This window comes from Austrofundulus limnaeus, unplaced genomic scaffold (assembly GCF_001266775.1).
Source record: "Austrofundulus limnaeus strain Quisiro unplaced genomic scaffold, Austrofundulus_limnaeus-1.0 Scaffold96, whole genome shotgun sequence".
In the NCBI taxonomy this organism is placed as follows: domain Eukaryota; kingdom Metazoa; phylum Chordata; class Actinopteri; order Cyprinodontiformes; family Rivulidae; genus Austrofundulus; species Austrofundulus limnaeus.
In genome coordinates, this window is record NW_013952498.1 from 278,593 (window position 1) to 293,008 (window position 14,416).

The 14,416-nt window shown below is 40.8% G+C and overlaps 1 protein-coding gene across 2 annotated transcripts in view; it reads right to left on the reverse strand.

Moving 5' to 3' along the window:
* card11 (caspase recruitment domain family, member 11) overlaps positions 1 to 14,416 on the reverse strand; it is a 32,483-nt gene that overhangs the window by 7,282 nt on the left and 10,785 nt on the right. The window contains exons 2-19 of one of the 2 annotated variants that reach the window (XM_014012863.1): positions 11,078 to 11,279; positions 10,811 to 10,948; positions 10,479 to 10,655; positions 9,123 to 9,271; positions 8,845 to 9,024; positions 8,462 to 8,608; positions 6,817 to 6,942; positions 6,549 to 6,743; positions 5,856 to 6,002; positions 4,990 to 5,050; positions 4,704 to 4,903; positions 4,486 to 4,598; positions 2,238 to 2,272; positions 2,013 to 2,124; positions 1,720 to 1,921; positions 1,471 to 1,597; positions 1,091 to 1,334; positions 411 to 495 (exon numbers count right to left, since the gene is read on the reverse strand). In XM_014012863.1, coding sequence (XP_013868317.1) covers positions 411 to 495; positions 1,091 to 1,334; positions 1,471 to 1,597; positions 1,720 to 1,921; positions 2,013 to 2,124; positions 2,238 to 2,272; positions 4,486 to 4,598; positions 4,704 to 4,903; positions 4,990 to 5,050; positions 5,856 to 6,002; positions 6,549 to 6,743; positions 6,817 to 6,942; positions 8,462 to 8,608; positions 8,845 to 9,024; positions 9,123 to 9,271; positions 10,479 to 10,655; positions 10,811 to 10,948; positions 11,078 to 11,267 — 2,628 coding nt within the window. In that variant the 5' untranslated portion in view covers positions 11,268 to 11,279. Of the gene's footprint in view, positions 1 to 410; positions 496 to 1,090; positions 1,335 to 1,470; positions 1,598 to 1,719; positions 1,922 to 2,012; positions 2,125 to 2,237; positions 2,273 to 4,485; positions 4,599 to 4,703; positions 4,904 to 4,989; positions 5,051 to 5,855; positions 6,003 to 6,548; positions 6,744 to 6,816; positions 6,943 to 8,461; positions 8,609 to 8,844; positions 9,025 to 9,122; positions 9,272 to 10,478; positions 10,656 to 10,810; positions 10,949 to 11,077; positions 11,280 to 14,416 lie in introns of those variants that run through there. The other variant, XM_014012864.1, reaches the window with a different exon arrangement.

Here is a 14,416-nt window from a genome sequence, read left to right on the forward strand (position 1 = left end):
GTCATTCACGTCACAGTCTGAGATTTGCTGATATTGCGTAAGGCTGCGCAGAAAAATCTTTTGAAGCTTTGACCAAAATGGCTACATCTTTGATCTTAGTTCAAAACCCTGGTTTGAAAGGCAGTGCCTGCTTGTTTTGTTTTCTCTTTTGAAACAATTGTTTATTTGTTTAAATAGTTTTTAAATGTGTGATCAATTGTTATATGCTTAAAAATAGAATACATTTAAATTCATATATTTGATTATGACAAAATAATCATGGGTTTTAGTTTTGTTACTCATGGATTTTCAACATTTGGATGTGAACAAGTGTATTTCCGACCTTAAGTCATTTTAAGCTTCTTTTGTGCAAGTTAAATGATAACTTAGTTCCTAGCTGAAGAGACAAACTAATTTAGAATGATTCTTACCCTGCTGTTGCGGAGGATTTCATTGTCTTCTTTGCCACCTCGACACACTAACTTCTGAATTTTTACCAGAAGCAGCTGCTGTGCTCTACAGTGACAAACATTTACAAACACGCACTCAGAAAACTTGCATGAAGGATTTTATACAATAAATCACATATAGTTAGTTCCGAAAGTTGTGCTTCTCCTGGAAGAATAGATATTTGATGATCAATCCTGGTCCTTGAGGGCTACTATCCTTTAGATCAGTGGTGTCCAAAGTCAGTCCTCAAGGATCGGTGCTCTGCYTGTTTTAGGTGCTGCCCTGGTTCAACACAGCTGGACCTAAGGAGTGCTTAAATAGTAGGCCTCCTCAGTATGCAATCAAGGTCTGCAGAGGCCTACAAATTACACCTTAGGTTCAGCTGTGTGGACACAGGGCAGCTCCTAAAACATGCAGGACACCGGCCTTTGAGGACTGACTTTGGACACCACTGCTTTAGATGAATGGGATGATAATGAATGTGTTATTAACAAGCTTCTGCTGATGTTGAAGACATGCTGAAGAACAGGAAATATCTCAAATGTGCAGGATAGCAGCCCTCGATGACAGGATTAGACGCCGCTTGAATAGATGCAGAGATAAGCCAAACAGCTCCGGTCTACAACACTGATGTGTATGTTTGAAAGGGAGTTCTAGGTACCGTGAGTTGCTGGGTATGGTGCCTCGTTCAGGAAGGTCAGACCCACTGTAAGGATCCACGCGAGAGCAAAACCAATCGCAGCGGCCCTGATGCCTGGTGTCCAGCACATGCACCACCTCATCGCAGCGCACGCTTAAAGAGCAGCTGTCTGACTGTCCGTAGATGTTCAGATTCACTCTTATGTAGAACGAGTCACCCGACGCTAAAGTGCCATCGGCGAGGTCTCTCTGGAGGCGGCGATATGCTGGAAAAAATGTGCACCATCAAATTTGTATTAAGTAATTTTCTATATTCAAAGCTTTATCAAATGACATATATCTGTTTAGGTAGGTTTTTATTCACCAGACTTGAATTTAAATTAAAAGAAAAACACAACTTACCGTCAAAGTTGGCCCGAAAGTGCAGCTTGGCTGGTCCAGAGCAGTGCTGCAACGTCCAGTGGGCCTCTTCCTGAGTGCTAGTGTCCAATGAAACGCTTTGGCTTTCCCCTCGTATGCACCCCTCCAGCTGATTAGTCAATCAAAGCAAAAAACATTTTAAGAAAATCAGAAAAGCCACTCATTCTAACAATAACACACATTTTCAGCTCTGACTGTTTTATTTTTGTAAGAAAGCAGTTAGTTCCGTACCAGCAGAAGATGGTGACCCTCTCGCAGCCCGGCTTTCTCAGCATTGGATCCCGACTGGACCGACGAGATAAAGATCCCACTCTCGTTGCCACCAACCAGTGTGATGTCCTTCAGGAGGTTGTCGCCTAGCAATGAAAGCTCCTTAATTGGCTTCACTGTGGCACTGATTCTGGAGAAGGATGACAAGGACGGGCGGAACGGCCTGCACACAAACATATAGGAACGTAAACATTCATCAGCAGAAGGGATTTGTTCCTCTTGGTTTTGTAAGTGTATGGGAACCTGAGCTGTACCTTTCCAAAGAGAGTTTTCTGAAGATGTTGTTGACTTGCTCCAGATCATAAGTGTCCATCCCCTCTGACTGGTGGGAGGAAGAGGAGGAGATCACAGAGTTTGGGCCATCTTCTGTAGAAAGACAGAGACTAATTTTACAAAACGATGCAGACAGAAGATAAAGAATTATTTATTTATTTCACCAATATTTCGTTATTTGTAAGTAAAGTGAAAAAGACAATTACCGCCTTCCATTTCCATGTTGTCGCTATCTGAGAGGCTACGAGACACAAAACATCAAAGTACATAATAGAAGTTACTCAAGTGAATACAAACCAAACTGAAATTTATATTCATTTACAAAAAGTCAAGCACACAGACGAAGAGCTGAAAGTTCATGCAAATTAACGGTTACAATTTCAGATCAAACCTATAACAGAGTTGGCAGTATGAGCTTGTTGCTGGTCCCATGTCAGTAGGAAGTGACACCCCTCTATGGTCTTTGTGCTGAACAGACTCATTCAGCCATTATATCCTGTTCTACAGCAGGCTGGTACTGGGTCAGAGTTGACATCCAACAGATTGGAACCCAGCTGACCATAGGAATACCTGAGTATGACAGTGGTAGTCAAGGAAGGGTAAGACAGGTCACTGACCCAGCTTTGTGCCATCAGGGTCCCTCAGATCTCTTCCAGAGGAAACCTGAAGTCGGACCTGATCATTCCCCACATGCTTCTCAATTGTTAGGTCTCATTTTTACCACTTCATGTCTGTTTGGTTCTAGTGTGTGTATGTCTCCCTGGCAGTGTATCCCTCACTCTGGGCGTGGCTATGGTCTTATTGTCCAGTAGTCTGACTTCATTTTTAAATATTTGTTGTGACATAATTTATAAGTGCAGGTGTAAGCATGGACAGCCAGTTTGTCTGAAACCTCTCGGTCTACCTGCTCATTTCTGATGCTCCATGAGTTCAACCTCTATGTGCTTGTCTGCTGAAGTAGATAAAATGGTTTGCACCTCTCTTCAGGAGGAGTTTGCAAGTACCGCCTTTGCTCAATCAATCCATGCGCAACAGACTGCTGACGTCAAAATTGCTAGCATGGTACATTCGGTTTGACCCGCCTGGAACCACTGCTGGGGTGAATCCAAAAACCGAAAATGGAGACACATCTGGCTGAGGCTGGATGTGTAAATCAGCAGCTTTATCTCAATAGGATATATTGATTTGTTTGGATGATCATACAATGTTTCTCTATATTACGAAGTCAGTCGTGATACAAATTCAGTTAAATCTAATTCACAAAGCTGGGACTGATATGATGCAATATGTGCCCATAGAACACAATTGTCATGTTAGATGGGTATATGATATAGTCGGCACGATATAGTTTTTGTCTTGCCATGATGTAATTGACTTATTAATCATTTAATCGACATATTGAAGTGAATCGATGTGTTGTTACACCCCTAATAAGAAGCACTTACGTGGAGAAGGGCTAATGACGACAGGGGTAATGCTGGCATGTCGCTCCACAACCCTGACAGGATTGATCTGATACAGCACCACTCGTCATTGGTCCATACCTCCTAGTTACGGCACCACTCCAAACATCCTTGCTCTGGTGTTACTGACCACAGCATGTGCTGTAAAAAGTCCAACACCTGCGTCTGGCTGGCAGGTGCAAATGTCATGGAGGTCTGTAATGCTGGGTGCACAATCCTTCCTTGGTGTGGTCTACGTTAGGTGACGGGAATTTTCACAACATTTTGGTGTACTTTCATGTACCCATTGTGACTTTTTTTCATGGTCTCGACTAGACCCTACTCAGGTTGAGTCAGCGCAGATTTGTTACGTTTGAGCGAAGGAATGAACCCAGATCCGGACAGAGAACGAAGTTATAATAAAAATATTTATTTAACAAAAATAAAGAGCTGACAGGGCAACAAAAAAATCAAGACACTAAGAAGCCACGGGAAACACAAGAACAACAAAACAGGAGGCAAAGCCATGTAACAATCCAGTGGGGAAATGACCAGTATTTAAACAAACAGAAGGAGAGAGGAAATGACAAACACCTGGGAGGAGGACTGATTGGTGATTGCAGACAGGTGAGGATGATAAACAGAGAATAACCTAGCTGAGGAGGACTGAAAGGTAGTGACACAGGGAAAACACAGAACAACAAAATACACATCCTCACAAGATTAGTCTTTTCATCGGATGATCCCACCCACTTCCAGCTCTCAGTACCTCCTTAGCTGCAGTTCTAATCGAGCCGAGTCAAGCCGAAGATTTGATGTCAGCAGACAATGACTGGCCAGAGACCTGCCAGCTCTTTGCAAATCCAATCATTTGTTTGCTCATCACTGGTCTGCATTTGGGCTAAATTATGTCCAAATCACAGCATTCCTTTTGTGTGCTTGACTTTTTTGTCTGCGAGTGTATAAAGGTTTACAATTCTTGTTATTTGTCTAAAAGAGCTGCATTTATTACCTGCGGGGTTGAAAGTCTTCTTCTTTTTCCCTCTCTCTGCGATACAGTGATGCTTTCTCTGGTGGCTCTGGGAGTATGGACAGGATGCTGTCTTTACGGCTAAACAGCTGAAACTTTTAGAAATGGAAAAAAAATAAAGAAAATTCCAATCCAAACCAGACAAGCCAAGAAAAAAAACATCTTCCAAGGTTTTCAGAAACAAAAAAACTCAGCCTCACCGTGCTGGATCTGTGCTGCTCTGAGGTGGGGTATGTGTGCAGTGATGGGGCTGGGGAGGAGGGGAGCATGTTGGGAGCCGAGGAGGGAGGATATGTCGGGGACATCGGAAAGCTGGGTGAGGGCGGGAGAGAGTTGTTGTTTCCGTTCACGTTTGGCATCTGAATATCCAGAAAATCTCCACCACTGAAGAGAGCCGCAGCTGAAAGGTGTGCACAGATGGAGTTACACAAAAGGATGTGGACCTTTAGTTACYCAAAGTGAAGGTAACCCTCGTGCCCTGCGTACCTGCTCGCTGGGAGGTGTCCAAGTTTATTGGAAGGTTTGAAACTGGAGACTTGGCTCTGATCTGAACAACAAAGTGTAGATTCATTTAGTTGAAAATATTTTGTTATGATTACCCATTTTTATAACCAAACAACTATTAAAAAGATAAGTTCTATATGTGTATTTCCATAAAGCACAACACAAATTAGTAGTTATTACAAGCACTAAAGTTCTGACCCTTAATGACCAGCTTCGGCAGCATCTTCATGAGGGTTTTTGCTTTTGATTTGGTGTTGATCCTCCATTTCACAGAGAAAATGCATGCATTTTGAGAGCTCTTAGCTTTTGTGTTAACGTTAAAAATATACAGTATGACTATATACTGTAGTATTAGCAAACTAACGCCATATATATATATATATATATTTTAGCTCTGCGCTAACATGAAAGCTAACAGGCTAAACTGAGGTTCTCCAATCTTTAAAGCAGCTCTGTTGTCCTCCATCCACATTTTTAGTTACAGGCTGAGTCATTTCTACCTTCTCCTCTCTGTCAAAGTGCTCTGGTTTCATTTAAAAGGGCTAATCGTCATATACTGTACAAGATTAAACTTCAGGGTGAATAAGAGTTTGCATACTCTAGCACAGAACGGGGCATAGGACCACCTAGTGAACGTCATCATCTGCCCGGTATGCTTTGTGGCGTTAATAAAAAGGCATCAGCTGGGTGACAATATATTTTTGTGATTTATAAAAACTAAACAGCCTACGGTGTTTTTATAAACTTTGTTTTACAATAATTTCTAATGTAACAAGTAATKGTGGATCTCTTTAAATCCAGCAAAAGCCTTGGACTATTGGATGATTGGTCAAATGAATGTAACTGACCCCCACGGCTTTAAGGTTAGGTCTGCGTTTCAGCCGGGGCTTTTCAGACTGAAACTTCTCCTCGTGCGACTCATCACTGGACCACTCTGATTGGCCCTGGCCCTGCCCCGGAGAGATGATGGGAGGAGGAAGGTCCCTCGGTAAACTCTGCAAAAACAAAGTTAAAAAAGAAAAAAGATAAATATTCAGTAAAATTAGCAGGAAATGCTTACATTTACACATCAAAAGCTAACAGCTGCTGCTATTATAGTGCTTACAGATAACCACATAATAAGTATCCATCCATCCATTATCTATACCTGCTTGTACTGGTGCCCATATCCAGCAGTCACAGTGTGAGGGGTGGGGTACACCCTGGACAGGTCACAAGTCCATCACAGAGACACACATAGAGACAAACAACCATTCCCTCTCTCACTCACACCTAGGGACAATATAGAGTTACCAGTTAACCTAACAGTTGTGTTTTTGGTCTGTGGGAGGAAGCCGGAGCATCTAAGAGAACATGCAGACTCTACCCAGAAAGGTGCCCGGGCCAGGATTTGATCTGGTTACCTTCTTGATACCAACTGAGCCACTATGCCACCACAAATAAGTATAAAATATAAAATTGATGTAGAAATTTATAAAATAAAAACTTATTCCAAGCTATAACAATGATCATATTTTTCTTTTGACTCTGCTGTGTCTAACCTGGTCCAGAGGAATGTCTTTGGACATCCTTCGAAGGCGACACTCGAGAGTGACCAGCTTGGCCTCTTTGCGAACGATCTCAATGTGGAGTTCGTCGCTCTTCTCCTCCAGCTCCCTGATCTGCTTTCGGTATTTGTCTTTGTCGATGAGGCTCTGGGAGAACTGGTGCTGGGCATCGTCTCTGGCTCGAAACGCCTGCAGGAAAGTGTCACTGTCAGTCAGAGTGACGGAAACCTACGAGTGTGTCAGAACAGGAGTGTGTCGTCACCTGGTCTCGCTCCTTCTCCACCTCCTCCAGCTGGGCGGTGATGGTGTCGATGCGGTTGCGGTACATTTCGCAGTCCTTCTGAAGCGAGGAGGACTTCAGCTCCAGTTCCTCCTTCTCTTCCAAGTACTACAAACACACAAACACACACACAAGCTGGTGTTACTCAACTTCAAAAAATAAAAAGTAGTGGTGTCCCAATACRGATACCAGCAATTTTTAAGTTCCTGTACAAAATGCCCCGATACTTGGAACCAATACCAATATCGAAACAGGGATATTGGTATCAATACTTCATTGAATGTGTTACAGTTTATATTTCAAGTGAAAAGTTTGTCAATTCCGTGTTTAAGAAATGTGAGTTGAAATAAAATCTTATTTGTTATTTTTATTCATTTAAAATGTAGCAACAGTATTTTTGACGTTGCTTATTTGAATTGATCCAGTCATGGTGGTTATTTCTATAAGAGACATCTTGTTCTAAATAAAAGAAATGTTTTTAATGTCATTGTGCACCATTTAAGTTTTAACTCAGGAAAATTAGGACACCCCTCATAGAAAGGCATACAGACAAAAAGAAATGCTAAAGGTGGTGATGGGTTTGTATTTTCAGCCCTTCCCTGCGTATTTTGTCCCATGACCATCAATCATGTCATCGAGGGGTGGGACAGCGTCCATCATCTTTCAACTCAGAGGTTTTATGTTTCAGGTCATTTCATGACATCACGTTTGATGAGAATCCTTCGGTCTTCAGAGGAGGTTATGGTTGACTTGATGACTGAAAGAAACTCAGGCCTCTCAGCTACAGAACAAGCCCATGTCCTCACCCCTCCACCACTGTGCTTACAGTAGGTGAGACATGTTTGTGCTGATAAGCTGGCTGCTCTGCATTATGGTCAAACAGCTTTATTTTGGTCTCGTTTATCCAAGAGATCTTGTTGTTCATTTRGATGCAATTTTCAAAATGCAAGATTAAATATTTTTGTAAACTTGAGGTTGGATTTGAATAATATTATGCCCCTTTTCCACTAATGTCACTTAGTGTAGTGTTGGTACGGTCAGTGTCGGAACGGGCCAGTTCAGGTGCTTTTCCTTTGACCTTCCAGTCTGGTTCCAGTGGGTGTGTTTTCGGCGGTTGGTGGAGGTGCTTTTTAGGTTTTTCAGAAAAAGAGTTAATGCTCAAAAAAAGAGATAGAAACACATTTGCCGAATAAGTTCTGACATTTTAAAAATTCGCTAAAAATTTGAATTAAAGTTGGATAGAAACAATGTTGCTGCTACAATTGAAAAAAATGGCACCTTGATTTGTTGTAAAGGCAATTCAGACCCAACCAGTGACTCCACCCCCTAGCCAATCAGTGATGAACAGTGCTCTGACATTGCATGTTGGTGTCAACTGMGACCACTTGGAACCACAACGAAGCAGGTACTTAAAAAAGAGCCGGTTCCATGAATCTGGCCTAATGGAAATGGCTTGGAACCGTACCAAACCGTACCGACAATACACTAAGTGGCCCTAGTGGAAAAGGGGCAGGAGATCATTTTTTATGTCCTATGTGAAAGTCTAGACGTGACAGAGGGTGGGCTTTCTGTTTCTCACGTTTCTAAGTACTGTGTGAGTGTTATTGTTAGATAAGTGAGTTGTGACCTTGTCTCGCAGCTCCTCTGCCTGTCTGACTTCTTCCAGCAGGCTGTAGAGGCGGTTGACCAGGTCCTGTCTGTCTTCTAGAGCTTCCTGTCTGTCGTGCTCCAAAATTTCAAGGATGGCTTTGTCTGACGCTGGTAAGGGGCCAGGCTGGGTGCGAAACACACATATACAGCACGTATGGTTAGGTATGGAAGAGCTGTGACACAAATGTAATCTTTCTGTCATCGATGCTGTGTGATGAAGAGTGGAAAAAGTGAGAGTGATGATAAGTATTCCACCGCAAAGTCTGCACGCTTTACTGTTTTGTCTAACACTCAGCTCTAATCAGCGTCAGCTCAGTATGAGTTTTGTAAACACAAAATGTTGTGTTACTCTGGCTGTACCTGTATGATGGACTGCAGCTCCTGTAGTTTGATCTTGAGCATTTCGTTCTCTCTCTCCAGCTCAAAAATCTGCTCTCTTTTTGGCCGATTCTCAATGTCGTTCTTCAGTTTCAGACTCTGCCTCCTCTCCATCCTGCACTCCTCCTCCACCTTGTTCAACTTGTGCTTCAGCTGATCGATCTAAAGAGAAAAACAATGATTCTCAGCACCCCTGAACSATGACCGATCCTCGGTACACTGTTCGTGTTTTAGTGATGGTTCTTCTGATGTGGTGTAACCTCGAGCTGCAGGTCTCGGCTCCTCATTACGGCCATGTTCTTCTCCTCGCTCAGCGTGGCGTACCTCATGGCCAGTTTGTAGTTTTCATCCTTCACTCTCAGCAACTCGTCGCTGTAGGTGTTTCTCTCCTCTCTCAGCTTGTTGTACCCTGAACAGCCCACCAGAAGTGCAAACGATGAAAACTAGGGATGGGTGTATCAATCTAAATATTAATACCAAAATGACAATCGGCATTAGATTGATACTAACGTGATTAGATCAGTACTTTTGTTTCAATTTCTCTTCTATACGTCTAACGAATTACTCAAATTTTCACTCTCTTTCTGATTTTATTTGCACTAGGGACTTTATTTTTCACAAACATTTGTGTGCAATGAAAGGTATTTGGTTTCATTGTTGAAATGGTTATATTTATATTCTTGTTATATTCTTATTATTTTATGTTTTTCGCTCTTGTATTTATTTATTTATTTCCTTCATTTAACCAGGAATGTCCCATTGAGTTAAAAAACCTCTTTTTCAATGGAGTCCTGGCCAAGAGGCAGCAAAAAGTATACGTTTGCATAGAGTTACACAATTAAAACACAATACAAACAATCATTATTAAAAACATTCACGATTTAAGGACGTAATCTCTAATTCCCTCAATCTGGACTTAAAGGTGCTCAGTGGGATCAGTTCAGTTAACTTCCTGACTTTTTGCAACATGTTCCATGTAGATGGGGCAGAGTAAACAAAGGCCCTTTCCCCCAATTCTGTACAGAGAAATGGGACAGAGAGCAAGAAATACTAATTTGAACGCAAGGAGTGTGAATCAACACTTGACATTTTTCTTAAACATTTGTGCATAGTATAAGGTAATAGTGGAATTATTATATTATTTTTATACTGTTACATTGCTTTAGATTGCTTTAGTTAGTTAATAAAAACTGATTTGCCTGAAATCTTTGTGCTGTTGTTTTATCAAAACTGACTACCTAAAGACTAAATGAAAAATGATCATGATGTTTCAAGTACAAGAAGTATTTTGTATCAAAATCGGCATTTCTAGCCTTTATTGAAAATTAATTTTATTTACTTGGTATACCAACCTACTTAGGATCGCCTACCCCTAATGAAAACTCCCTTGATTCTTTGCGATCAAAAAACTTTGTTAAACTCAGCTGTGTATCACAAGAGATAAAAAAAAGTAAAAACAACCAAACAAAAAAAGCATGTGCAGAAGTAGCAGCTTCAGCTGGGAAGCTTTTGATTAGTCGTTCACAWATTTAAGGCTTTTATTTTAATAAAYTTTACTGGAGAAACAAAACTTTGTGAGTCAGTGTAAACTGGGAAAATCAAAACTTTGCTTTTACTTTGCTGGAAGGCTTGAAGCTCCTGATTTGCCAGGCTGAGCTTCTTGCGCTCGTCCTCCAGCGTGAGGGTCTTCCTGCTGAGCTCAGCGTTCTGCAGGCTCTTGACTTTGGTGTGCTGCCGCAGTTTCATCACTTCCGTCATGAGAATCTGAGTGAAACCCTCCTGACCCTCCTCCGCTGAAACAATATATTACGACAGTTCGTACGATATTACCCAAGACATCATGAARTGCACCTTTTAAACACCTTTTTCATCATCTCTGTGCAACCTTAACCTCTCACATTGTTATATGCAGGCTGTGAATGTGTGTGTATAAAAGTGTGTGTCTCACCTACGACGGGGGAGAGGCCTCGTGTTGTCTCTTTTCCCGTGATCAACTTATACAGTTCTGGGTAGTAAAACTCCAAACTCTCCAAAAATACCACATACCCCGGGCTTCCTTTAGTGCGCAGGATGTCAAGTAGACGGCCTGATAAAAGAATACAGCATGATATATGAGTTGTGTTTCCAAAAGTAGCTATTCTGTTCAAATTTGACCTTAAAAACACATACTGGTCAAAATAAGATCCCAGTTGTGCATTTACATTTTCCTACTCACTTGTGCGGTTGACCTTGGCGTTCAGCAGCAGGGAGTTGAGAATCTCATCCTCGTCCTGCTCATCCAGCACTTTGCACTGCCGGAGGTACGGGGTGAGCTTTGATGGGGTGATGACCCGACACAGCTCGTAGCGCCTGCATTCCAACTTCTCCCACAGCGCGTCCACATCTTCCACAGTACCGTTCTCCATCTCGTACACAGCCTGAGAAATAGTCAAACCAGTTGGGCTGATTTATTTATTTAAGTACCCAGTACCTACAGACCAAAAAGAGCTTGGAACTACAGGTAATAATCAGTACACAACTGATAATTTAACAATCTAAGACAACAGTTGTCCTTATATTGCAGCTCCCTCTGTGATTCTCTCCTCGTGTTTCCCTGTGTGTACTCCTGACATTTTTATCCTGTAGGGAAAGTTGGCTGCTTTGTGAACATGTCGTTTTATTTAGTTTAATAAATCGGTTAATTTTCTTGGGGTTCAGCATGTGTTCTGGGCTCTGTCCTCAACTGACTGACAGAAGTGGGTTTAGGTCAGGGGTGCCCAAACATTTTCCCTGAGAGGGCAAAAATGAAAATCTATCTGGGGCTGAGGGTCAAATAATACATGAAACACAAATACTTTTTTAAGTAAAGTCCTTTATTTTTAACGATTAAGCTATGTAATGGCCCTCTTTAGTTTTAGTCTGTGCACTTGGAGAAAGTCTTCCATGCGCTCAAGTAGCAAAGGCTCATGGGACATTTCATAAATTGATAAAATATGAGTTTTTATGGCCTTATAAAGTGTGCAAATCTACATGTGGTGTTAAATCTGATCTAAATATTTCTTGTCATTTCATGTTTCATGTTTAATCCTAATAAATCAAAGATAAAGTCAACACCATGAATGAAAACTAACATCAACAGCAGCCCTTTTATATAGTCATTTGACCAATGGAAATACTGTTTCTACTTAGGATAACAGGTTACAACCTTGTAACTTTGGCAACTGTTGTTGGGCCAAATCAAATGGCTTGGTGGGCCAAATTTGGCCTGCGGGCCCCACTTTGGGCTCCTCTGGTTTAGGTGAAAAGTTAATTAGTTAATAGTAAACTTTTGGTGTATACATGTACATATGTATGACCAAGATATATTGAATTAAACATTTAAAAGCTTAGGGGGGAAATACACAAAGATACTGTGATAAACTTTTGGTCAACTAGTTAAATGTGGTGCATGTGTTTTTTGATTCTGCTCGGTTTGGTTGTATCATCTTGACCCAGAAGAATGAGTCAACTGTAAAACATAAGAACAAAAAATATGCTTTATGCTCCTGTTAATGAACAGCTGCACAGTCAAGGTAACAACCGTGTCACATTGTGCTTGACGTGATTTTGTTCAAAGTTTCTGTGGTATTTCAGATGAACTTTAAGAATAGAGCTGCCACAAACGATTATTTTTATAATAGATTAATCACCGATTATTTTTTCGATTAGTCGACTAATCAGATCATACGTTAATTGAATATAAAACATACAGCTTATCGTGCCAGAATGTAGCTGCTATTATATAACCATCGTTAGATTTTAGCTATATGCTAACTAAAAATAATTGCTGTGGAAGGCAAGTTCTGCTCTGCAGATATTACACAGGTTTCTCTTTCATTTTCTTAAAATGATCTCACACTTTTGAGCTCTGTCATCAGGTAGCCATGATACCAGAGCCTGTCTGTATAATGTCTTGTGACGTCCACGGCCTACCCCAGTTACCACTACTGTGCATGTGTGTCAAGGACAGAAAGGCAGATGTGGCAGTGGAAGGTGTCAAAGCAGTTTGGAGAGAAAAACAAAGTAAAGAACAAAAAAAAAAAAGAAAACGATTAATCGATTATTAAATTCAGTCATTGGTCGTCGATTAGTCGATTAATCGTTGCAGCCCTATTTAAGACTGTGTGAAAACTAATAAGAAATGGTGACTCGTGCAAATAAAGTGAAAGTGTGGGAAAATTCTGCTTAACAGCTCCATCTCCTGCAGTGATTTAAAGCCTTCAGCTGACAGCTGTACATACCTGTCCACTTTGGTGATGTTTCAGCGTACAGTTTGAGCATTTCAGGTTAGAGCTGACTGTAAACTGATCATAACCATTTCTGATTTAACAATTTAACATCAAGTTGTTTTGCAGCTTGCAGCTTGTTCAGATAAAAGCCAGTCAGAACCATTTTGCAGGTAATAATTTTACATTGTTTAAAGGTTAATAAGACAACCATGAGGTTTAAATCATATATGTTTTACTGCAGTTACCTTAGTGTTGATTTTACCTGAACTGCACTGCAAAGTGTACAAACACATATTAGAGGAAATAAATTGACAAATAGATTAGTTTTACATGATATATTTTTACATTATATTTAAAACTGCTAATTTCACGGACTGAAACATTTGAAAGATGATTTGTTCCAGTTTGTTTGTACGTTTGACCAAGGTAGTCAAGCTACTGTTTTTTTCCCTCAGTTTTAGTTCCTTTATTATGTATTTGACATTGGGTGTTATACTCCTAATGACACTGACTGAATGAGGTCAAATCCTGTTTTTTTCACATTCTTCACTAAGTTTGGGAAGCTATTGGTTTCTTTAAGATTGCTATAGGCTACTGGTGCACAGTGGAAGGGTACTGACTGATACTACACATCTATTTGGTATCAGAAGGGGGGGAAATGAATCTGTGCATCCCTAGTAAAACGTTGGGAAGGTAAAGTCTGCTCTGGAAGACATTTTCTCCAGATAAAAAGATGTCTGAGCAAACGTGAGGGAAAATGAATACACAATATTTACATTCCAGCCTGGTGCAACAAACCTACCGGTGGTGCAACAGAATGTGTTAGACTAAAATAATTTTGTAATTTCCTGAAAACATGCAGCAATGTTACCCCTTTTTTATCCTCAAAGATCTCCAGATACTGAACGACTTCGAAGAGAAACAATGTTAACAAAATCTCCTGACTGGGGAGTGTCAGGGTGAGAGCAAAACATTGCTTTTTTTCTCCGAGTACTTGCTGGAACGTTTAGACACTCATGAGGTCTTCTTCTCGAATTAAGAATCTTTCACCAAAACTTTCACCAAAATCAGACTTCAAGTTGCATCTTGGGTCAGACTTTTCAGATGGAACCAACCAATRATACTGTATATTCAGTGGTTGTGTATCAGATTTGTGGCTAAAATTAAGGTGTTATATAAGTTCAGTTCAGGCTTATAGAACTTATATAGTATTTTATCAAGTGTTTTACACTTCAGTCATTCACCCATTTACACACACACACACACACACACACACACACACACACACACACACACACACACACACA